General features: G+C 42.1%; 1 protein-coding gene across 1 annotated transcript; it reads right to left on the bottom strand.

Annotated features, from left to right (window-relative positions):
- Window positions 1-631: 631 nt before the first annotated feature.
- LOC147249215 (dapper homolog 1-like) lies at window positions 632-16,222 on the bottom strand. The gene is made up of 3 exons (XM_086179033.1): window positions 15,794-16,222; window positions 6,710-6,842; window positions 632-4,724 (listed from the first exon to the last, which is right to left on the bottom strand). The coding sequence occupies exons 1-3, from the start codon at window positions 16,076-16,078 to the stop codon at window positions 3,070-3,072; spliced, it is 2,073 nt and encodes a 690-aa protein (XP_086035159.1). The 5' UTR covers window positions 16,079-16,222; the 3' UTR covers window positions 632-3,069.
- Window positions 16,223-18,425: the final 2,203 nt, after the last annotated feature.

Raw genomic sequence — 18,425 nt, 5'->3', positions numbered from 1 at the left:
TGTTTGAAACAGTAGAATAAATCATTTGCAAACTGAGTGTACAGTGTACATGTATATGTGCAAGAGGCACATTGGTATTAGTAGTAGTACTGGTAGAAATAGTCATATAGATGTAATATAACAAAGTCAGCCGTTTTCATAGCAGTATCAACAGTTATGGAGTGCTGGAAGTTTTAGTACAAGCTGTACTGCCAGAACTATATTATCAGTAGAAGGCATTAAATACCAATAGTCTCCTGGATCATGAAATTCAGATGACCACACAGTCAGTCCACTCTTTTTCTAGTGTATCATTGTCAACATTTAACTTAAACAGGACAAAGTTTCCCATTGAGCCTTAAATTTAGACTTTAATCCCATCTGTCACCTCCCCCACCCTCTTTCTTCATACTTTTCAATCTTTCAGCACTGCCCTCAGTAACACCAGGCCCACGTCTTTCTGTATGAATGAAAGTATTGTGTGTTGCCTTTACCTGTGTCACTTCGTGTGGTCTACCTGGGAACAGTTAATGGCCATTCATTGACACCTATGTGCATTAAAAAGTTGACAGAACCACATGTTGATGAAGTTTTAGTAGACTTAGAAAGACACACAAGTACACTTACTTCAGCATTTTTTTAAACAAACGCTTTAATATACAGTGCATTTGGTAAAACACCATTGATACAAAAAGCTAATGGTGAGTCGGCTAGTGCACTTTCAATGATAATACTGTCCAATTCTCAAAGTGACATTGTAACATGAAAAACATTCTCTGGGCAGACACATTTTACTCGTCTCACAACCACAACAGTATAATGTAATTTGCTGCTTAACATTTTATATGAGTTCCCTTAAAAAATACTGTTTAGAAGTTTAATCTCAACCAAACATTTACATGTCAGTTTTGTACCTGCTCCTATTGGATCTTGTTGATTTGCTACAGTAAAATGTCAAGAATTGAAAGACATCTTTCATACTGAAAATAAATTCTTCTCCAGTGAGATTTACCATCTTAACCCAAATCTCCAGACAAAATATTTCTCAGGTACACTACAACAACTAATTTGTTCACTGTAGTAACACTTCTATATTTCTACTAAACTTACTCATAAAAGCTGACAGATCAAGTTCTTATTGCAAGTAGATGAGGAGTTGCCTTTTGGTGTTTTTTCTTTCGTGTGACAACTTTGACGTCGCAAACGCGGCCACTGTACCGGAATGATGAGAGCAGTGATGTCAAAGCAGCACCTGAGTATAGTATCTTGAGCTTGCATATGTCTTTGGTAGCTGTGGTAAGAGCAGCATGGAGGACAGTGACAGAGTTTCTGCTGTATAAATGTTATCGTCTGTTTTTAAAACTCAGCCCAAAAGAAACCAGTATCAAATTAAGAAACGTGTTTTTGCTAAGCACAAGACAACCTGGCCAAGTGGGTGCACTCAATAAGTGCACTGTCGGCTTTGGCCATGTTGACATCTCACTGCCATGCAGTGGTGTACCTCCTACCATCCCCTTGTGTGACTGGAACGTGTACTCACAATCTATGAAGTGTGAATGGACAATCCCCTACAGAGGAGACATCTTGTTTGGCAGTATAGCATGAAATAAAATTGAAGCTGCAAGCAGCCTTGAATGGGACTTTGCACCCTGACACGTGTGCAGTTGAAGGGCAGGCACGTAGATATTTTCAGACCTGGGCTGACAGCTCTGACTTTACCCACCTCCATCCTTCCTTCCCTCTTGTGTCCTGTCAGTTTGACAAGGATTTTAGAGTACTCTTGTGAAATATTCTCATAAATCCCATGACTTGAACAAATCTTACATTAGAATTCACATTTTAGAAGGAAAATTTGTCCCGAATCCTGTGATACAGGTTGGAAAGTGGTCAGATATAGTTAAGACATCAGAAGCCCCAGTTTGACACAAAGTATATGTCCAGAGATTGCCTCCCCATTGGTTTACACTGTAATAACTCAAGCGGTTTGGATTCTGTAAGCCCCAAAATTTGCCGTGCCACACTGTACCTTACAAAGTTGTCAACAACTTTTGTCAGCATAGTGCCACAAATCATGTATTAAAGCTTGAAGGCGATACCATTAACACCCTAGGGGCATTTGTTCAGGTTCCAAAATTGCAACAACATGCACCTTCACGTGCATATGTTGACAGCTTAAGGTCAGGGGTGTGGGTGTATGATTTGTAGGTCTTAATGAGATGAATAATTGAGTTTTGGTTTGATGTCTCTATGATATTCCAACGGCCATTGCGCCCCTTTTTAGATACCTAGGTGGTGCTGTGGAGCACATTTTGGCACATTGGGGTTTAATTTTTCCATTTTATAAACTTTTTCACCAGACCTGTTTGGTGAGCTTTTGAGCATATTTAGGGGGTCAAATTGAGGTCTAAAGTGGCAGAATAATTAGAAAGAAAGAAAGAAAGAAAGAAAGAAAAGGAACAGATACAATGAGGTCTTCGCCCCCTTTGGGGCTCAGGCCCTAATAATCCAATTCTATTAGGATGCCTTGATCACCCCCCAATATCTGATCTTTGAGGTCAGATGGGGACATCCAAATAACACACAATAAAGACAACAAACAGTTTACACCAGTGGCAGAGGACATTGTCATTTCAGTAACATATTGTACTGTGTATTGAAAATGTAGTGGTTTGGAAAGCATAGAAAAAACACAAGAAAGAACCTAAACCTAACCTAAAAGGATCCCTTTCAAGTTCTTTGAAGTTTAAGTGATGTGAAGCTCAGGGTTTCTTATTGTGAGGTTCCCATTCTGAGAGAATGTTCTTTGACCCCCCCCCCCCCCAAAAAAAAACCCAAACCAAAACAAAACAATACTGAAACAGAGAGCTGGTTTGGGTTTGGTGAAAGCTACTTCTTTCATGGCTTGTTAAGGCCATGGTACTTTTATGTACACATTGGAACTTGCATAATAAAATTTAAGGTCCCCTGTTCTACATAGTTCAAAGCTATGCAGCTGACATTAATTAAAGGAAAGCATAAACAAAAAGCTGTCCTGTAGCCACTAACTCACACATACAATGTTGTTGGATTCAACTTGTTCAATTATCCACTTTATACAGTTGTCATTACTTTCAATGAACCAGTGCGGAAGCGCAGGATTTTCTTCTTCAGGGCATGTGAGGCCTTAATCTTGACAAATGCCTTGGGCTGCAGAGGTGCCCCAGGTGGGGCAGGGGGTGATGGGAGGGAGAGATGGGGGGGTAGCTGTTGGGGCCAAACCAAACCACCACTCTCATCTGAGTCACTAGACAAAGAGCTGGAATCAGGGGAGTCAGCCTCACTCATGCTGGACTCAGACTCACCTTGTCCTGGAGGAGAGTAGTCCTCACTATTCTGACAAAGAGGCACTTGGTTCCTTTCCAACTGGTACTCGATGGGCTCATGCTTGTGGGAGTGGTGGTGGTTTAAGTTGTGGTGTGGGTAGACATATGATGCGTGTGCAGGACGAGGTTTGCGTGTGCGCCTTGCACAGTGGTCCCTTTGGTTTGAAGTTGAAGAGCTGTGCATGGGAGCTTGAGTGGGTGGCTGATCAGCCTCGTCTTGGCTGAGCTCCAAGGAAGACTGCCAGCGCCGATAGCTTCCGCTACCTTGCTGCTGTTTCTTGCCCCTAGATTGACTGTTGCGGCTTCCCTTTCCACCACTTCCACTTCCTCCTCCATCCCTCTCTACTGTATTGTATTTGCGCTCTGGCACCCTTTGCAAGCTATTCTCTGATTGAGACCGACATGCTTTTTTCCCGTGTTTCCTGCTGGCACCACTTTTATCTTCATTAGAACGACACTTTTTTGGGCCTCCTCCTCGAAATCTGGAGGTTTGGATCTGAGATGTGCTGGGCTGCTGTTCCTGATGGTGATGGCCTCTTTCTGGAGAATATGTACTTCGGTTAGGTTTGGGTACTCCAGAGCCCTTGTGTGGATTGGATGGGTAATGGGCATAAGCTTTGGCTAGGCATGGCTGGGCTGGTATGTATTCTGCCTTGACCAGCTGCTCATCAAATGAAGGCAGTTGTTGAGGCTTTGGCAGTGCTAGAGGGGAAGGGTAATTGTAGAAATGTTGAGGCAAATCAGGCTCACTGTTGTTGGAGTCTGGGTGGGCATGCAGGATTCTGCTAAATGCATAGTCAGGTAAGGTGGAGCGTAAGGTGTTGATTATGGAGGCTTGCTTGGGTTTGTGGCTCAACCCTGGCTGGTGCTTGATATTTTGCTGGGGAAGGTTTTGGTAGGGGGGTGGGGCCTCTTCAGGGAGCCCTGTTCCTAAGTACTGCTCCTCTTCCAAGTTCTGGCAAGCCTGTAGAGCAATGGCCTCTGAAAGCTGGGGCAGAGGGGAGTTCTCCTGAACAGACACTTGTTTAGATGGGTGTTTGTCATCCTTACAGCATATGCTGCTCTGCCTCACCACACTGACAGTTCGCATGTCATGTGCTGGGCTGGTGCGGGGCTTGGAGGGACGTGAGGGTAGGGCTCTGCGCTGGATCAATCCAACTATATAAGTCTCTAACTTTTGAACTTGATGACCTTCCTGACAAGAGGAAGCATCTGTCCTCTCCCCCAAAGTATTCGCGACTGAGGCCTGCCCTGCTATACTTGACAACCACTTTTCAGCTGCCTCTGTCTTTGGTGTCTTCTCAGGGGATGAGAAGGAACATGGTACCATGGTGGTGAAATTTAATACAGGGAATCCATCTTGCTTTGATACAAAGACATCTCCTGATAAGTGAGAACAGTGATAAAGTTTAGAGTCCTTTAAAACATAATAGAACATTAACATGTACAACAACCTGTAAAAACATTATCAATACTGCTACATGTATTGTACTGTACATGAAATAAATCAGCTGACTAAACTGGAGGCCTGTCAAAAGGAGATAAAAACTTGGATGACCCATAATTTCCTTCTATTAAACTCTGATAAAACTGAAGTCATTGTCCTGGGCCCAAAACATCTTAAGAGACACCCTATTTAATGAGATAGGTACCCTGGACGGCATTACCTTGGCCCCCAGCACGACCGTAAGGAACCTAGGGGTTCTCTTTGATCAGGATCTGTCCTTTAATGCTCACATTAAGTAAATTTCTAGGACTGCTTTCTTTCATTTATGAAACATCGCTAAGATCAGACACATCCTGTCTCAAAAAGATGCAGAAACACTAGTCCATGCCTTTGTCACTTCCAGGCTGGATTACTGCAATTCCCTCCTATCAGGCTGCACCAGTAGGTCCCTAAAGACTCTCCAGCTGGTCCAAAATGCTGCTACCCACATGTTGACGAGAACTAGTAGAAGAGACCATGTCTCTCCTGTACTGGCTTCTCTGCATGGCTCCCTGTCAAATTTAGAATAGAATTCAAAATTCTCCTTCTAACATACAAAGTCCTCAACAGTCAAGCTCCTTCATACCTGAAAGGGCTCCTAGTCCCCTATGATCCAGCTAGAACCCTTTGCTCCCAGGATGCGGGGTTACTGGTGGTTCCTAGAGTTTCTAAAAGTAGAATGGGAGCCAGAGCCTTCAGCTATCAGGCTCTCTACCTTTAAGAGCAGACTAAAGACCTTCCTTTTTGATCAGGCTTATAGTTGGGCTGCTTAGGCTGGCCCTTAGATATGCTGCTATAGGCTTAGACTGCTGGGGGATCTCCCATGGTGCACTGGGCTTCTCTCTCCTCCTCTCTTCCCTCTCTGTCCTCCTGTATGTGTCATACATAAATCATACTCATACATATTACTAACTCGTCTTCTTCTCCGAAGCCTTCAGGCTCCCCTCATCCCAGATCCTGGTGCTGCTGTAGGAGGCTGCAGACCTGAAGAGGCTCAAGCTACCACCCGTAGCTCCACCTGCTCACGTCCCCGTCTGTCCGTCAGTCTCTTCCCTTTCTCTCTCTCTTTATCTCTGTCCCTCTCTTTCCTTCTGCATATCTGTCTTCCTCCATTATCTGTCTTTGTCTCTGCCCCGCTCTCCTGCTCTCTTTCCCCCCAACCGATCAAAGCAGAAGGCCGTCCCCATTGAGCCTGGGTCTGCTCGACGTTCCTGCCTGTTAAAAGGAAGGTTTTCGCCGCCGCTGTTGCAGGATGTGCTTGCTGATGGAGAATTGTTGGGTGTAAATTCATTGAAGGAGTGTGGTACTAGACCTGCTCTACTTGGAAAGTGTCATGAGATAACTTTTGTTGTGATTTGGCACAATACAAATAAAACTGACTTGACTTGACGTGTTGAAATTTGTGATGTTAGCATATAAGTATTTTTGTAGTACAACATCTCAAAATATACCCCACATTTAAAAAAATATTAATTCTAGTAAGATTTCTGTATCTTAAAAAAGATGTGTCATTATTATCCAATTAAAGAAATCTCCTCCAACTTCCGTAATAACCTCCGAGATTACTGTTTGGGAAAAAATAGACCTGCTGTGAAAAAAATAGCAGTCAGTGTTAGCTACTCAAACTTGATTGACTGCCACGACCATCGCTACATTCAAAGTTATGCATTTAGTCTGAAAGGACTCCGTGTCTTTAGGGGGGTAAAAGTTATTTAGAATGACTGAGTCAGTTACTCTTACTCTGTGTTATTGAGCTTGTACATTTATATAAACAAGATCATGGGGAAGAGATAAGAATTTCATTAAAGCATTTTTTGGGGGGGGAAAAATTGAGATATTGAACATACTGGAAGAACAACCTCAGCAGAGTTGATGATTTTACCTGAACTGGGTGTCTGTCTGCCCTCCACCGTTCCAGGAGAGTTTACTGACTTGGCCCCAGCGTTGACCTTAAGTTCAGCTACCTGCTGCTCTAAGGATGCCATTATACCCCAGGGAGTACACTGTAGACTGCTCTGGAACACAGAAACATACAGAGAGTCAAGAGATTGTGTTTAAATGGGAGAAGAATAATTAACTGCACAAACAGAAGAGACACACGTAGGTTTGTCTTAAGAGCAGTAGAGGCCTCAGTGGTATCACACCCTACTAAGAGCAAGATCTAAATTTTGCAAGCATAATCATTTATGCAGTTGACAAAAATGAAGTTTTTACCATTATAGGATGTGGCTAACTATAATTACACTACATTTATAGCGGCATGCTCCCAATAACAACAACAAAATAATAATAATAAGAATAATCACCATCATTACATAACTGAAACATGATACACTTTTTAAAAAATGAAATTGCCGTTTTTCTTGATAATCCGAACTTTACCCGCCAACCACAGAAAAGATAAATTCTTGATAATTCACTCATGACCATCCACTTTGTCTACGTTCTGTCCTTTATTTATTTTGATGGAAATACATATTGATGTCTTTATTTTGATACATTTAAGATTTTTTTAAAAGCAACAAATGAACAAAAACAACAAAATGAACTTGAAAACCCCAAAACCCACCAAATATGATATGTAAAAATTAGTTAGAAGGTGTGATGGTGTCATCACTGATCTTTGATTATGCTTCTTGTGTTTAAATGCTTGTTAAAGGCTTTTATACTGCATGTTGTCATTTAAATATTAGTTCCTACCAAGTCATTTGACTGGACAAGGGTCATTCCATGGAGTCTCTATGTTCTCCCCGTGCCTGCGTGGGTTCTCTCCGGTACTCCGGCTTCCTCCCACAGTCATGCAAATGGCGGACTAGGTTAATTAAATACTCTACATTGACAGTAGGAGTGGCTGTGAGTGTGAATGGCTGTCTGTCTATGCGTGTTGGTCCTGCGAACTCCGCCTCTCGCCCAAAAGCCACTGGGATAAGCTCCAGCCCCCCCGCAACCCTTAATCAGGATAAGCAGAAGAAAATGGATGGATGGGTCATTCCATGATTGCCAGTATAGAGTAGAACACCACTGTATCACTCCCCCACACAAGTGTTCGCCCTGTGAATCAGCAAAGCCTGTCACTTTAATATTTGGTCCCTAGTTTACACTGTGACAACTGCACTGAAAGTTGGCATTTTTTTCCAGAGCCGTGAATGGTTGGAGGAAGGCCAAGAGATGGAAATAAGCCTCAATACTTCATGCAAACCTCCAGGTAAGCTTATATGACATCAGCTGGCCTGGAAAAATGATTAACACACTTGGCCAGGTCGCCCCGCACCAGCATGATTGCTCCCCTCCCCACTTCTCCACTCACACTGCTGCAGGTGTGAGCACGCTAACATCGTCATTGAGCTGCATGAGCCTACATGCGGTGACAAAGCCAAATGAATATTTAGACAAACAAGCATGTTGTGTTTTTACTTATTACTGCTAACTAATATCTGGTATGAGTAGAACTACAATCTCACACTCAAGGTTCTGATGTTCTACTGACATTTGGTAACAAACTGCAACCTGGGAACTCCAACAAAATGAGACCAGACAAGGATGCTTCCTAAGTGAGAGTCTCCTTCTGTGTTACAGATGTGGTTTGGTTTTGAAGAGTTGGACACAGGCCAGAAGACTAAAACCAACTTTGCAAAGTATGCCACTGTTACTGCAGACTGGTCCCCACAACACGTCTGACGTCTTGCTACCCCACAAGAATCGTGTCAAAGAGTATGGAGTACTTAGGAATGACATAGAAGTCCACTTAAGTGGTCAAACTCAACCCTAGAAACGGATGCTACAACACCGTATGATACAGAATCAGGACAATGAATAGATCTTTAAAGTTCATTACACAGGACTAAAATTAGTCAGCGTACTGAATAAAAGTGTGAGCAAAAACTTTATCTGCAATCTTATTTGAATTCTACAAAATAGGACTTTCCTTGTGGTGATTTTAAACAATTCATAAATTAAATCTTTGAATTAATTTGCTATATCAGGACACAAGACTTTTGCTTTTTTCTCTGAATATAAGGTTCCTATTCAGCAAAACCGCTTAAAATGGGGGGTCTTATGAGAGTCAAACTGGGCATCAGAGTATAAAAACCCTGATGTAAGTTTCCTCTTGGGGTTTAAAGGAAAACTGGTATTTTTGTTTTTGTGTCAAAGTCAGAACAGGTTGGTTTAAGTAAAACCACTAAGAGGAGAATTTTTCAGAGGATAGTTTTTTTTTCCTTTCTGCTAGTCTAGCCAATAGCTGACATCAGGTTGTGCTTCACTTTGTAAAATTTGTATCATCCCTTATTGAGGGTGAAAACAGCCACAGTCAGCACACAGTACGGGCCAGTTGCTCAGCTCACAAAAACAATTGGCCTTAATATCAAAGTGTATAATAATAATAAGAATAAGAATAATTTTGACCCTGTCAACAAAGTAGCAAAATAAGCTGTACTAAGAAGACTAGAACGTTCCTTTAAGAGACAGAGGGAGCCACGGCGTTAGCATTCACGGAAGCGTGTGACCACATTCTCTTGTTATCAAAACTGTGGAACAATTTACAGGTAGAGTTTGAAGGTACATTATATAAGAGGAGAGCAATCCACATCAACTCAAGAGACAAGCAAGCGACACCCCCCCCCCCCCCCACACACACACACACACTTTCATAATACTCCTCACTGCATTCATTCAATCTTCCATGAGGCCTGAGTAAAAACAACCCGTGGTCAACAGTCATGCACGAGGTGTCAGATCACCCCAGAATTCAGCATTCAGTCAGCTGATTTAAACAGGAATCCTCACGTTTAACCAAAGTCATATGTTTCAAATTTGAGATAAATCCAATGCGACACTTTCCCAATGCAGAAAATTCATCAGCACTCTGGACTGCTGTTGAAAAAAGCAGCGTTTGTTATACCAGACAGGCGTGAAGGGGCAGCTTGGCTCTTCCTTAAACCAGAGCAAATGATCTAAACTCCACAGGACACCACAAAACACTATCTAGCTGGATCAAGCTGCCACGATCTACCCGACTGGCAAAGAATAAATGTTGTTTTTAAAAAATGCTTAATAGAATTCAAAAGTATCAATGGAATTCATTACTTAATGTTGTAATTGAAATTATTAAATTTTTACAAATGTGTTTGTTGTTTCATTCTTGTGGTTCTTATTATTATTATTATGATTGTTATTAATAATAGTAGGAGTGGTGGTAGCAGTAGTGGTGGTAATCATCTAATAGCCTTCATTATTGAAATCATAATTTAAATCCATCCATCCATCCATCGTCTTCCGCTTATTCCTATTTAGAGTCGCGGGGGGTGGAGCCTATCCCAGCATCTACGGGCGAGAGGCAGGGTACACCCTGGACAGGTCGCCAGTCCATCGCAGGGCCAACACATAGAGACAAACAACCATTCACACTCACTTTCATACCTACGGTCAATTTAGAGTATCCAATCAGCCTCGTCCCCAGTTGCATGTCTTTGGACTGTGGGAGGAAGCCGGAGTACCAGAGAGAACCCACACAGGAACAGGGAGAACATGGAGACTCCACACAGAAAGATCCAGTGTCCGAGCCGGGAAAATTTAAATCTTCTTCATTCAGTCGTGTATCTTGTATAGTTGTCTTCCAGAATATTTAAAGCAGGAAAAAGAAAAAAAAAACAATCAAGAAAATCTTTAAAACATCAAAAAAATTTAACCATACAGATTCCCATGAATCTTTGTACTGCCATCATGATCTAAGCCCCACCAACTGGCCTCTGTTGACTGACAGATCAGTGGAACAGATCAGCGGAAGGCGGCAGGACATTCTTTCAAACTCACTCACTATAAATCAAAGCTTAAAATGTGTGGTTTCTTAGTTTTATGAACCAAATAGATTAGAACTTGGGCAGGTTTGTACTGTTCAGTATCAATCAATGGAAGTCAGCCTCAGAACGAGGTCCAGCAGAGGTAAGATGAATACGGAATATTTTTTCATGTGGGAGTTTCAGGTCGAACGTGTTGCGCAGTTGGCAGGAGCATCTATAGATGTTCTCGGTTGATCCAACCTGTTGTCTTGGGGTTCAAAAGAAAAAGTTTTGCAATTTTAAGGATTTTGCAACCTCAAAAAAAAAACAAAAAAACCTGCGCATCTCTTTGCTCATTAAAAAAAAAAAAAGAAAAAATGTACTAACACCCCAGGAATCTACACGTTACAATGAAATGATGTTTCATCAAGATTTAAAACCCCTGCCAGAGCCCAAAATGTTTGTATAACAAATTTTGTAAAAAGTCCCATAACATTGCGCTGGTATTGGTTCATTTACTGCTGTGATCGGTGCGAGGACCAGCCTGAAGAACCTGGCAAGTTCTGTGGCATCCAAAACCGTCGCTTTGATTTGTGCCCCTCATGATGCACTTGGATTCAAGGACGCTTGTCACTAAAACTCAGTGTACTGTATCTTGGATTTTCATCTCTAAATGTTGAACTGTCTTCTAACTGCTGAGGGGCACTCTTTCAGAATGCATTAGCATGTGTTTGAGTGTCGAGGAGAGACCTTAAAATATCTATAAATGTAACCCTTGTATATACTAAGAGGTGACTGATGGTAGAGGTATGTATATGTATGTATATACAGTATGTATATTTTCAGATGTTTGTATAGTAGCATATGTATGTATGTATATGAGTTTATGAAGATTGAGACTTTTGCACAATATTCATAAAGGATGAACAGAGTTTCGTCATTCATTCATGATGAACAAAAGTGAAGATATGTGGCAAGTCAAGTTTTTTTCTGCTTCCAATTGCATTAATTGTCATCAACGGTCTCTGTGCTATCAGCGTCACATGTGCCTTTGGCATACGGAACAAACGAATGAAAGCACTACCGGCAAAGCTACTGAGTGCGCGAGTCTTCAAGGACCCTTTCATTGAGGTGATGAGGTATTTGCAGAGACTGCCTGTAAGCAAAATCATATTTTGATTGATGGCAACAATCAAGATATTTCAATTGGATGTGGAATGGTAATCACTTCTTTCTTCATTCAGTGGGTTCCTGCGAAATGTCTCCCTTTGAGGAGAAGATTTCTCTGTCATTTTTTTCAGACAGCTCCACGCGCATGTCCGGCAGAAACGGACCAGGACGTGGTGGATTTCTCGTCTCCACTTGATGAAGCACTCTCTTCAGCAGATCCGCAGCTTCCAACACTTGACTGATAACTGTGAATGGAGGAGACTGGTATGCTGTTTTCCATTCTCGTGCTTGGGTTTCAGTCGGATGTGTCGGCGGTGATGGCATTCGTGTTGCGGTGTATCAGAAACAGAGTCATTGCTCAGACATTCTGAAAACCCTCTTGCAAAGACCCTTAAAGCATTTAACACTCAGGTTTGAAGAGACGAGTATCCAAGGTGTCAAAAATCTACAGGCCTCCGTAAACCAATACCACAAGGTGGAGAGGTACACAACACAACATGATTATAACACAATAATACGCTTCGAATCTTCAAACATCTTTATTATTCAATGATGGAATTGGGATTTTAAGTCATGTCGCAACCTGCTTCAGCGCGATGGAAATTTTGTGACGATAGGATTTTATATCAGTTCTTATCAAAATTATCATGACGAATGTCAAATTATAATTTCTTTGAGGTTTAGAGGCTGATATTTGCTCTTGAGTGAAAGCTGAAGGAACTGCTTCCATATTGCGAGACCTTCATCCAAACACAAAAACACTTGCAGTGAATCAGCAGAATATTTCACGACATATTATTATTATTGCGCAAACACCCAAGAGTAAGTCCCTCCTTGGCTAAATGAATATTTTGATGTAGTGATACAGCATACTCAAAATGTTCTTAAACTGCAATAAATTTAAAAAAAAAATTCCAATTAGCTCGTACAATCATTCTCACAGTGTTTCTCTGACATGTAACCAAAACGACTGAATAATTACATATTAGATCCAGATGTGTAACTGGATCACGTACTGGAAGGAACGCCGGTTTCGTCACCTCCTTCACTGGAAATCTCCTTGAGTCCTTCGTTGTCTACAGCAAAAGTAGTTTTTATCAGTGCTGGAAAGTGCTGATGCTTTGGTCCACTGCTGGGCTGCTTCGCTGGATGTCAACTGGCTGTTCGTCCGCAGTCCAGTCACACTCATTCAGGAAGCTCATGTTTGTTATGAAGATGAAACAGTTTGTTGTGTTCTTTGGCACAATTTGCCCTCTTTGACTCTCCAAAATGTAGAAGCTGAGTGACCTCCCTCTTCTCCGATGTCTTCATCCTTCCTGCCATTGCTTCACTTCCGAACCCACAGCTCACTTTGCTTATTTTGGTAACTTAGTTCAGACTAGTAGCCTGTTAGCCTAGCTTCTATGAACATAAACACAAAGGAGTTTTTGCTTTACTTCTACAGTTACAACTCACAGCAGCCTTGCAGACTAAAACCATGCTGTGTTCTAACAATGTCACACATTTTTCGCATTTCTATTGGGAAAATGTCCATCGTGATAATCATCGTTGTATCACCTAGTCCTACCCACACATTTAGCTTTGACTACCTTCTACATTCTACAACTTTCAAGGCCATAAAGAATATTCAGTATGCCTTTATGTCAGACTTGCAAAAGTCCGTCCTCAACACCCAGATAAGCCCAGAATATTGCCATCATTCTATGAACACAAAGCAGAGAGCAGACCAGCATTGCTCAGTGCTCTTCCTATATGTGATTATCATTTCACAATGCCCTCGCAGTCACACACCAGGAATTATTTCAGTGTGGCCTCTCATTAGTCCCCGGACATACAGGAGGCCAGTGACGGTTGTGCTGATTCCACAGCTGCTGTCGGCAGTCACATGGCTGTCAGCAGCTCCTGCTGAGGAATAAATACACATCTCTCTCTCTCTCTCTCTCTCTCCCTCCCTCCAACACACATACTTGCATTATTTCCCTGCCAAGCTCTGCTTCCCCAGCATCACACACATGCCATTACTCTTGCGCTTCAGCCCCCCTTATCCCTTCGTGCGCGCACACACACACGCACACGCACGACCACACACAAGCAACTGAATTAAAAATATCCAAGTTAGCAGAATCTTCTACAACTTTCATACTGTCTGAAAGCTACAGCTTTATGTGCTGAGTTACAACCCCTCTGATGCGCAGTAGGACGCTCATGCTGCAGCAGGCTACAAAATGACAGTGTTCATGAGGAGCACAAGACACCAGTGGACCCACAAACATGACAAATATGAGTACTGAGTAAGCAGATAGAAACGCTGTGGGAGAGGGATGATAGTACATGAAGAGAACTTAAGATTTGCTTGATACAAGTCACCAGCTCCACTAACAGCAACTGCAGACGGATACATGTGGTAAATATGGTTGTTCTAAGTAGAGTTAAACCAGTGCAGGACCTTCAGGGCCGATACTGATGCTAAGGAGTAAACAACTCCTGCGGGTGGATTGTTATGTGTGTGGAAAATGTATCCAATACATGGACAAATGCATGACGGTCATAAATCAGCACATAAAATTCCGCAGATTAGAGTCATGTCAGAACGAGGATGTCCTTGATGTGACGGCTTGAACGTCTTAAATGTCTACTGGTTTGGGCTCTAACTGCAGACAGTAAGCCTACAAAAATGTTTCTTAAATGGGGAGAACATTTACTGTGAGAGCCCATCAAATGATTGGCTGATCACCATTTGATTCCCTCCAACTGGGTTGACTCAAAAATGTGAGCTGAATAAAACTTATTTGATGTCCAGGAATAATTCATCTAGTGTGGAAGGATGCATTTGTTCAGCTGAGGGTCTTCAATCATCAACAGAGACCTGCGCTCACCTATGCAAGGTTTAATGCAGAACCACTGCAACAGAAATGCAAGCGTGTTATTGGGCTACAGTTGAGTGGTGAGTGTCAGGGTCTTAGGTCTAGAACCTTTGTGATGACACGCTGAGCTGAGAACTTTTGGCCGTACAGGTATTTTTATGACAGCAAAGTAAAACTTTCCAACAATACCTTCCTATTTATGTTCATCAATGATGGTAAAGTGAATAGCTCCGTCGCTAACGGTGAGGTTAGCTACACTAACGTGTTCAGCAGTAATTCAGCTCCTACAGCTACACATTAGCTTGCCGTTAGCTTTGTTCGACGCTAACGTCATTGCAGCTGTTGTTGACTGTTGTCTGCAGCATTAACTTCCAAAACTGAGTGTTTTCTGGTTATTCATCAACATTCCTAAGACATTTAACTTACAAAATGTATCCTTAAGAGAAATGGCACAACTAAAAACTTTGGTGAAGGGGGGGGGGGGGGGGGCTAGAGAGACTTGAGACCTGACCTGGACTTGCAAAACACTTGTGAACATCTCTGCCTTCAAACCTGAAGTGACCAAACAGAGAGCATATTTATGTCCTCGTCCCATTATAAAAGGAAACAGACAATATCTTCACTTTGATGTCAATCATCTTTCATACCTCACTTTCGTGTTTCTTAGAAACATTAAAGGCACAGACTAGAATTAGATGGTTACTCAGTGCCACAGCGTAAATGCCAGTGACGACGTACTTCTGTTGTCCTGGTTTCTGTCTACAAGCTGCAGATGAAGGGTGAAGTTTTTACTTAAAAAAAAAACATGAAAATCTTATTATATTTTCCAACCCATTGGAGAGACATTAACCACAATTTAAAATAAATACATCTGAATAATCCTCCATCATTGTGAACAGGAACAGCCATTAGTTCCCACTGATGTGTCCTTACATGGTCATGTGTGCCCTGAGACTGGCAGACTTCGAATTTAACATCAATCAGTGCTCAGTAATTAACTCCAGTCGACTACAAAGATTTGATTTGATGTATATTTCAGTCAGTTTCTTAATGCAGCTGCAGAAAAGGAAGCAGCTTTTTTTTCTCTTTTTTTTTTTTTTTTTTGTTGCTTCAGAACTACGTCAATACAAATGAATCCTCACAAATAAAACCTACCGTTTGAAGCCTGAGGCCATGCACATCCGATGCGTCTTTTTTGGGGGCGTCCGGGGCACAACTTTGCGACCCCAGAGCTCCCCAAACCTGGCGCCCTGGAAACGGAGAGTCCCCGAGACAGAGGGCGGTCAGAACTTGGTACTCCTGCCTCTGTTTGAGCAGCTGAAGCTCACATAAACCAGCCAGGCTCGCCTCCAAGCGCTCTTTATTTCGACTGCGCTCGGCTTTCATGGGCAGAGCAAACGCCGTGAATATTCCTCCGTTCGAGCCGGGTAATAAAGACATCCTCGCCTTCTTCTTCGATGTTTTCCAATCAAGCAAGTCTAAATGAATCCGTCTGTGGGTCTAATGACTCCTTTTATTAGCGCAAAGCTGAGCGGCATTGGCGCAGCTGCTGGACTCACCGCTGTCGGATCCGTTCCCCTCCTCTCCCTGTCTGCCGTCAAGTTTGGTCCATTACGGTGGCCCCGAAGTGCAAATCTCAACACAATAAGGACGGACCGAAACAAATCAAACAAGACTGGGCCAGGACGATCTGTTTTCTGCATTTCTGGATTCAATATTTTTGTGCAAATTTCTGTCCCAGTAAAATTTGATGGTAAATTAGCACTGGGATCAGGGTGCTGCTCGTCTTACCAGCCGCAACTGATCCTATTGACTGGACTGCTCCTGTAAATGTTAACATTTGCTCCAGTGAAAAACCACTCTTACAGTGTGCAGTTGCTCCTGGTCAGTTTATCATCCCTTCATTCAATTCTTCAGTTCATGCAGGCAGACTAAAAAAACAAGTGATAATATCGTTTGTTTTTCTACATTAACTAAATATTGAAAAAAGTATGTTTTTCCATCTTATGGTTGAAAGGAAAATTAAGATAAGTAAGGAAACAAAAACAAAATAAGTAAAATTTATATTGTTTTTTATTTAACAGATCAGGGGTATTTTTTTCCTTTCTTTCACACTCGTTTTGTTTTTTTCCCCCTGGCTGTATTAAAAAAATGGAACAAAAGGATGATACATTGATTGATACAGGACCTGTTCAGCAGGATACTGATGGCCCTGCTGGAACGGGAGTGTGAACAAATACAGTAAAGATAGATTACAGATTATAGGATCCAGTGCCATATTAATCATTTGAACATTGGAATTTCTCACGTTAGCGTAGGTTGAGGACGTCACCTCTCAGACTGCAACATTTCCAGTGCTCTGGAGTGTGTTTGCTTATAAATTAGAACAGACTTTGTTTTGCTACCAAGCGCATGAAAATCTGGACAATACAACATGATTTTTCTTACTCGGTGACTCTCAGGTGAAGCTGCTCTGAATCATCCACTCCTCAGGTATGATGGCATCCCTGCAGCTGTTCTTAACTTTGTTTGGAACATCATTTTGCTCCTCCACCCATCCATCCATCCATCCATCCATCCATCCATCCATCCATCATGCTCATATCCTGATGTGTCATTTCATTTCTTACCCAAGTGTTTGGTCTGCCTTCACAGATTATTTTAAAAGACCGTGAGTTTCAAAGTCTGGGCTGCGGGTTTATTGATTTAAGACTTACGAGATATTTTTCAGCAGTTTTGGATCAAACTTCTCTTCAGCAGCCAGGGCCGGATTAACACTCCACAGTGCCCCTGGGCAACAACCTGTTAGTGCCCCCCCCCCCAACCCCCCAAACCCACAAACCCAACCAACACCGCGGTATCAACAATTAACCACAGAAGATTATAATATTGTCCAGTCAGTGCTTTAATAACAAACAGTCTCCAAGTAGAAATTAAATCACAGAACATTTAACTTGGACTTTCTTTAGAACAAAAACAAAGAGATTATATAATAGTCACTCTCATCTTATCTGCTTATGGCTTTTCCTTTTGTAAGCATATCTATAGCATATGCTATGCCTTTGGTAAGCATATTTTACACTGGCCTCTTTCTTGACTTTAAATGGGCAAACTGGTGTATAATATCTTCAAAATCAAGACCACTAACAAGTTTGTGTTCAATGGCCAAGAGGGAAAGTGCAGAAAGCTGTCTCTGTGACATTGTGGTCCTCAGCTCATTTTTAACTCTTTTTAAAACAGAAAATGACCTCTCACCCTCACAGTTCGACACAGGCAAAGTTAGAAACATTTGGAGTGCAACATATACATTTAGAAATGTTGTTTTGAGCCCATTTCTCTCAAGAACTTGCAGCAACTGTCCAGCTGCGCTAACGTCAGCGGTTGCATCAGCAGGTGGAGAAATGCTGACGCCGTCAATTGATGAGCTGCTCTCCGCAGAGCAGGCGGGGACCGAAGGAAAAAAATTACCTATTTTCGGTATATTCTTTAAACTTTCCGCCTTTTTAAAATCCCTGTCCTTTTTTAATTTTCGTTTAGCGCTCCCACTAAGCTGACCACCAGGTTTCTCCATTTTCGTTTTTTTTTTTTTTTTTTTTTAATCGAAATCTCCCTTGCCTTGATTGGCATCACCATTGCTTTGACCCGCCCCATGGCGGGCTGACGACCAATGAGGGGGCTCTGCCCCTCAACTTGGACTTGCGCTGACAAAAGCTACAGCGGCAGCTGTCAGGCTTAAAGCATAGTGAGACTAATATTTTTTTTTGCTTTTGCACTGATTGCCGCGGGA

The sequence above is a fragment of the Aulostomus chinensis genome, chromosome 15, assembly GCF_037954235.1.
Source record: "Aulostomus chinensis isolate RoL2024-O1b breed Wild chromosome 15, RoL_Achi_v1.0, whole genome shotgun sequence".
Classification (NCBI taxonomy): Eukaryota; Metazoa; Chordata; class Actinopteri; order Syngnathiformes; family Aulostomidae; genus Aulostomus; species Aulostomus chinensis.
The sequence above is the reverse complement of the archived record's forward strand: the minus strand, read 5'-3'. Positions and strand labels throughout refer to the sequence as shown.

Excerpts from the sequence above, each read along its gene's own strand:
- LOC147249215 (XM_086179033.1), bottom strand. The coding sequence starts at position 16,078 with ATGTCTTTATTACCCGGCTCGAACGGAGGAATATTCACGGCGTTTGCT. Across the intron at positions 6,843-15,793 it reads ATGGCCTCAGGCTTCAAACG|AGCAGTCTACAGTGTACTCC; the intron begins GTAGGTTTTATT and ends TCTGTGTTCCAG. Across the intron at positions 4,725-6,709 it reads CAGACAGACACCCAGTTCAG|GAGATGTCTTTGTATCAAAG; the intron begins GTAAAATCATCA and ends CTCACTTATCAG.